The sequence below is a fragment of the Trypanosoma equiperdum genome (assembly GCF_001457755.1).
Source record: "Trypanosoma equiperdum strain OVI genome assembly, contig: ctg_1403, whole genome shotgun sequence".
Lineage (NCBI taxonomy): Eukaryota > Euglenozoa > Kinetoplastea > Trypanosomatida > Trypanosomatidae > Trypanosoma > Trypanosoma equiperdum.
Genome location: NW_027123398.1, coordinates 6,481 through 10,684, shown reverse-complemented (window position 1 = coordinate 10,684; position 4,204 = coordinate 6,481). Strand labels below are relative to the sequence as shown.

The 4,204-nt window shown below is 43.6% G+C and overlaps 1 protein-coding gene across 1 annotated transcript; it reads left to right on the top strand.

Moving 5' to 3' along the window:
* Positions 1–1,784: 1,784 nt before the first annotated feature.
* TEOVI_000553200 (uncharacterized protein) lies at positions 1,785–4,121 on the top strand (the record flags this gene model as incomplete). The annotated part of the gene is made up of 1 exon (XM_067221295.1): positions 1,785–4,121. One exon carries the CDS (start codon positions 1,785–1,787, stop codon positions 4,119–4,121), a length of 2,337 nt encoding a protein of 778 aa, XP_067077396.1.
* Positions 4,122–4,204: the final 83 nt, after the last annotated feature.

Sequence of the window (4,204 nt, the reverse complement as noted above, 5' to 3'; positions counted from 1 at the left end):
CTCTTTATTTCCTTCAATAATATTTATCTCGCGCTATCACTCACTTTTCTTCTCGCTTACCAACACCCATTGAAAAATTGTTATTGTTTTAAGTGCTTCTATATTTGACATAACATTTCGGCTCAACTACTACTTTTAAAACTATATATACATTCATATTATTATTATTTATTATTCTTATTATTATTATTATTATTACTACTACTACTGTTATTATTGTTTGTTTGCTTATTCGGAGAGGGAAATAAAGGCTTCACTTTCCTCCTATGATCCCCTCCCCTCGTATATAATTATATCTGGACTCGTAAGAATCCGCATGAAAATAAAAACAAAAGGGCATTTTTAAAAAAAAGAAAAAGAAAAAGAAGGAAAAAAAAATTCAGAAAACCAGGCAACGAAGTGGCACTGCCCTTCTGTATCTGTCGTTGGAATACCCGCTGTTATTCACTCAATTGTGTATATGTGTCAGTTGCTGTTGGTGTAATTACTTCTCAAAACCACACATCCTTTATGTCAAACACAACATTTCTTTTTCATCTCTTTCCTTAACTCTTTCTCATTTTTTTAAAAAAAAACCTCACTATTAGATAAGGTACTGCCCCAGTGCAACACACAACCTTCAAACTCGTTGTTGCCTATTTTTCTTTTCCACTACACGTAAATATATATATATATATTTATTTACTTTCTCACGTATATACATACCGTCTGTATATTTATTTATTTATATATTGAGTTCCACACCACCCTTTGGAGTTTGTGCGCACGAACAAGTGTAAGTTATTTTGTAAGTAGGAATATACAAAAAAAAGGGGGAGGGATTGATCTGGAAGTGCACGGCGCGCATATATAAATTTATATATAAACATATTATACATCTAGGGGAGTTGAATTTGATTTATTGTAATTCCCCCGTTTCCTTCTAATTCTTAGTGTATTTACTGCCACTGACGTGTCGCCCGTTTCTCCCCAGTGGTTGGTGCTGGTGTTTGCGTGTTTAAATATTTCAAATATATAGAGAAATAAAAAGAAAAGGAAGAAAAAGGACTTACATAAAGTTTGTGTTAAGTTTTTGTACTTGTATATTTATATATCGAGAAGTTTTTTGTGAGAACAAAACGAAGGAAGAAAGGGGAAAAGGAAAAGGAAACGAGAGGGGGAAAAAAAAAACGTCATTCTTCCTTCGAGGTGAGTGACCACACAATAACTAAAGGTAAAAAAATTAAACAACAACACCAACAGGTGAAGTGAAAGGTCACCAGACAAGGGAGAAGTGTTGTTGTTGTTGTTGTTTAAAAAAAGGGGGGTTCGTTTGTTCGTTATCTTTTTTTTTTGTGAGTTTTCTAAACTCTTCAGCGGTGGTTTATCAAGGAGGTATTCTCTTTTACTTTTTTTTCTTTCGTGGTGGTGTGACTTCAGAACAAGCTGCACCAGAATTAATAGCAACACCGCTTACAAAAAGAAAAAAGAAAGAAAGTTAGCGGTAATTCAGTTTTCGTGTTTGCTTCATTCGTTGCTTTTTGTTTTTTTTATTTTTGCCTCTGTTATTATCATTAATCACCAAATCCTCAACTGAGGTCGCACGTACGCTCAAGGAGGTCCTTGTGCTGTGGAAAGGAAGCAACAGAGACACGCTTTATAGTGCTGTTGCCGGCACTGTTTGTTTTTGTTTTCGGAGGGGGAGAGGTTTGTCGATTTCGTTCGTGTTGCCACTGCGAAAGAAATAATTGGGCGTGGAGGGGGGAAATTTTGAAAACAAAGAAAAAAAGTAAATAATATTAACCATGCACATGTACAACCCTGTGGAGGGCTCTAAGAAGGAGATTCAATCCTCCTACGCTTCCAGCTCAGCTGAAGGCTCCAGGAGTGACGTCAACAATAACAATAACGGCAACAATAATAAAAGCAACATTATTGATACGGAACCTGGGCACGACACAATGCGAGTAGACAGCCATCTGCTGCAGGAAATAAATGACAGTGGCTCGCGCTGTCCGCCATTAGTCCGGCTGTTACGAACGAGGACTGTCACAACGAAGAAAAATGGCAAGAGAACCACCGTTTCGCCTCCACCACAACCACAACAAGATCAACTGCAGGAACAGGAGCAGGAGACGGCAGAATCCACTCTCAACCTCGATGATGTAATGCCCACCCCGATATTTGATGGGGGCAGGGACTTGTGCTTTTCAGGAATGATGTTACCGAAATTTACCGCTGCGAGGAGCATTCGAAAGTGCCGTACAGGACGAACTCGCTCCTCCACAGTTGTTAAGAGGGTCGCGCCAAAACGAGTTGAGCGCTGCTACAGCGGCTGTAAAATAAATCATGGTAGAAGCAACAGTGCTATTTCCATTCCAGCATGCAGGAAGAATAGCAACCGCTTGCATCGTTGCGCTGTGGAGGTGGACCGACGGTATCAGGAATGCACGAATGGATGTGACTGCAACAGCGAAGCAGGGGAAATATATCATGAGGAGCGGAAGGAGAACTCGACTTGTTTGCGGTGCCACACAACCTCATCCCGTCCCAACACAAGAAGAAATAGCAACAGTGAAATTCTGAGTCAAACGCCTCCCAATACCAGCGCGAGTGGGGTATCCAAAGATAACTGCTGTACGAGTGTGAACGTTCTCAATGACACAGGAGGCAGATCAAGGAGATTCACGAGTGAATTGTACAGGGAAGCCTCTACATTTGTACTGGTACCTCCATCCACGGCTAATCCTCACGGAACAGTGTCCTTCAGAGAGCAGCCGATTACGTGCGCGTGTGCATGTGCGTGTGACGGTCGCAGAGCCAAAGGAGAGTCCGCACGAGCATCTGCGAATACGAAGAATGGATTGGTGCCCGCTGCAACCAGAGACAATGCTGAGGATGAGAGAGAATGTTCGAACGATGAGCTTGAAGCGACGGGATTAATCTCAATCTCCGAACTCACACTGGGCTCCACTGGGCGCTCTATGACAGCGATGATGTTTGTTGGCGCGGATCACTTACTTCCACAAATGGGGTGTGAGTTGTTGTTGCCATCACCATCCACTTCCCTTTCGCCAGAGTACATCAATTCTCCCCCAAGAAGCAAAAGGTCGAAAGGACTCAAACGAGCAAATCAGATGAAAAAAGAGTTCAAGCAGCAACGTCGGCTGGACGAGCCCCCACGTGCAGATATGGAAATGAGCTCTCCCTCTGTTTCGATACTTAGGGGAAATGAAAATGACTCCCCTAGCCTGTCCTCAGCCGCGCTATACGAGTGGAATGGGTTGGGAAACGATCAAGGAGCACTGGATATGCTTAGAGATAGTCGAGATAGCCTTCAACGTGCATATTCGGAGTTACAGGGAGGTGTGCTTTGCCTTACGGACTTCTCTCGAATGGATAATCAGTCACTCGACAGTCGCATGACACGTTTAACCGGCGCGCAAGCGTTTGGCCTGAATGTAAAAGACAAACATCCAACAGTGTGCCGCCCGCGTGTCGTACGAAGTCCCATGAATTTCACGATCGTTTCAGATGCCTTTGACCCACTTCAGCATGTACAGGAACTTTCTGTGCTGGATTATGGCCGCAACGGTGAAAATATTTCACCGGTAGTTGAGCGACCCGACGCAGCATTACCATTTCCCCATCCACTAACTCCAGCATCTTCATATATTGGTTCTAACGTTCCACCTGGCCGCAGCCCGAGTCTCTTCACACCAAAACGCCTCGCTAGTCACCACTTTCACGCCCTGAAGGGATTATACTCACCAGTGGATGCCGCGGCCTCGCGTGAACGAATAGAAAGTCACAGCAACAGCATTAATCAACGGTACAGCAATCAACCCGCTCAATGCAGTGCGAATAACACGAAGGAGCAGCCACTGGAGTGGACGACAAGACGGGAGAATTCCGAGGGCGTCTTGTCGCAGAACCCCGATAATGCTCCTCCGTTTTTCTCAGGTTTGATGCTGAACTTTGCCCGCCTCAACAGTGAGGCCTCTTGCGCCAGTGCGGACACCATTCAATCGGCCTCATCGAATAATGTATCGAATTTGTTTCTGAAGGTGTATCAGGGAATGGAATGGGGGAAATTACAGATGCCGGCCTTTCAATTAGACCAACAGAATGGCGGTTCATGAAGGAATGACGACTCTTCTTTTCCTTTATTCAAGTGCCGTATACAAGTGTACAATACGAAGGGAGTTGGCGCGCGTATGTAAAT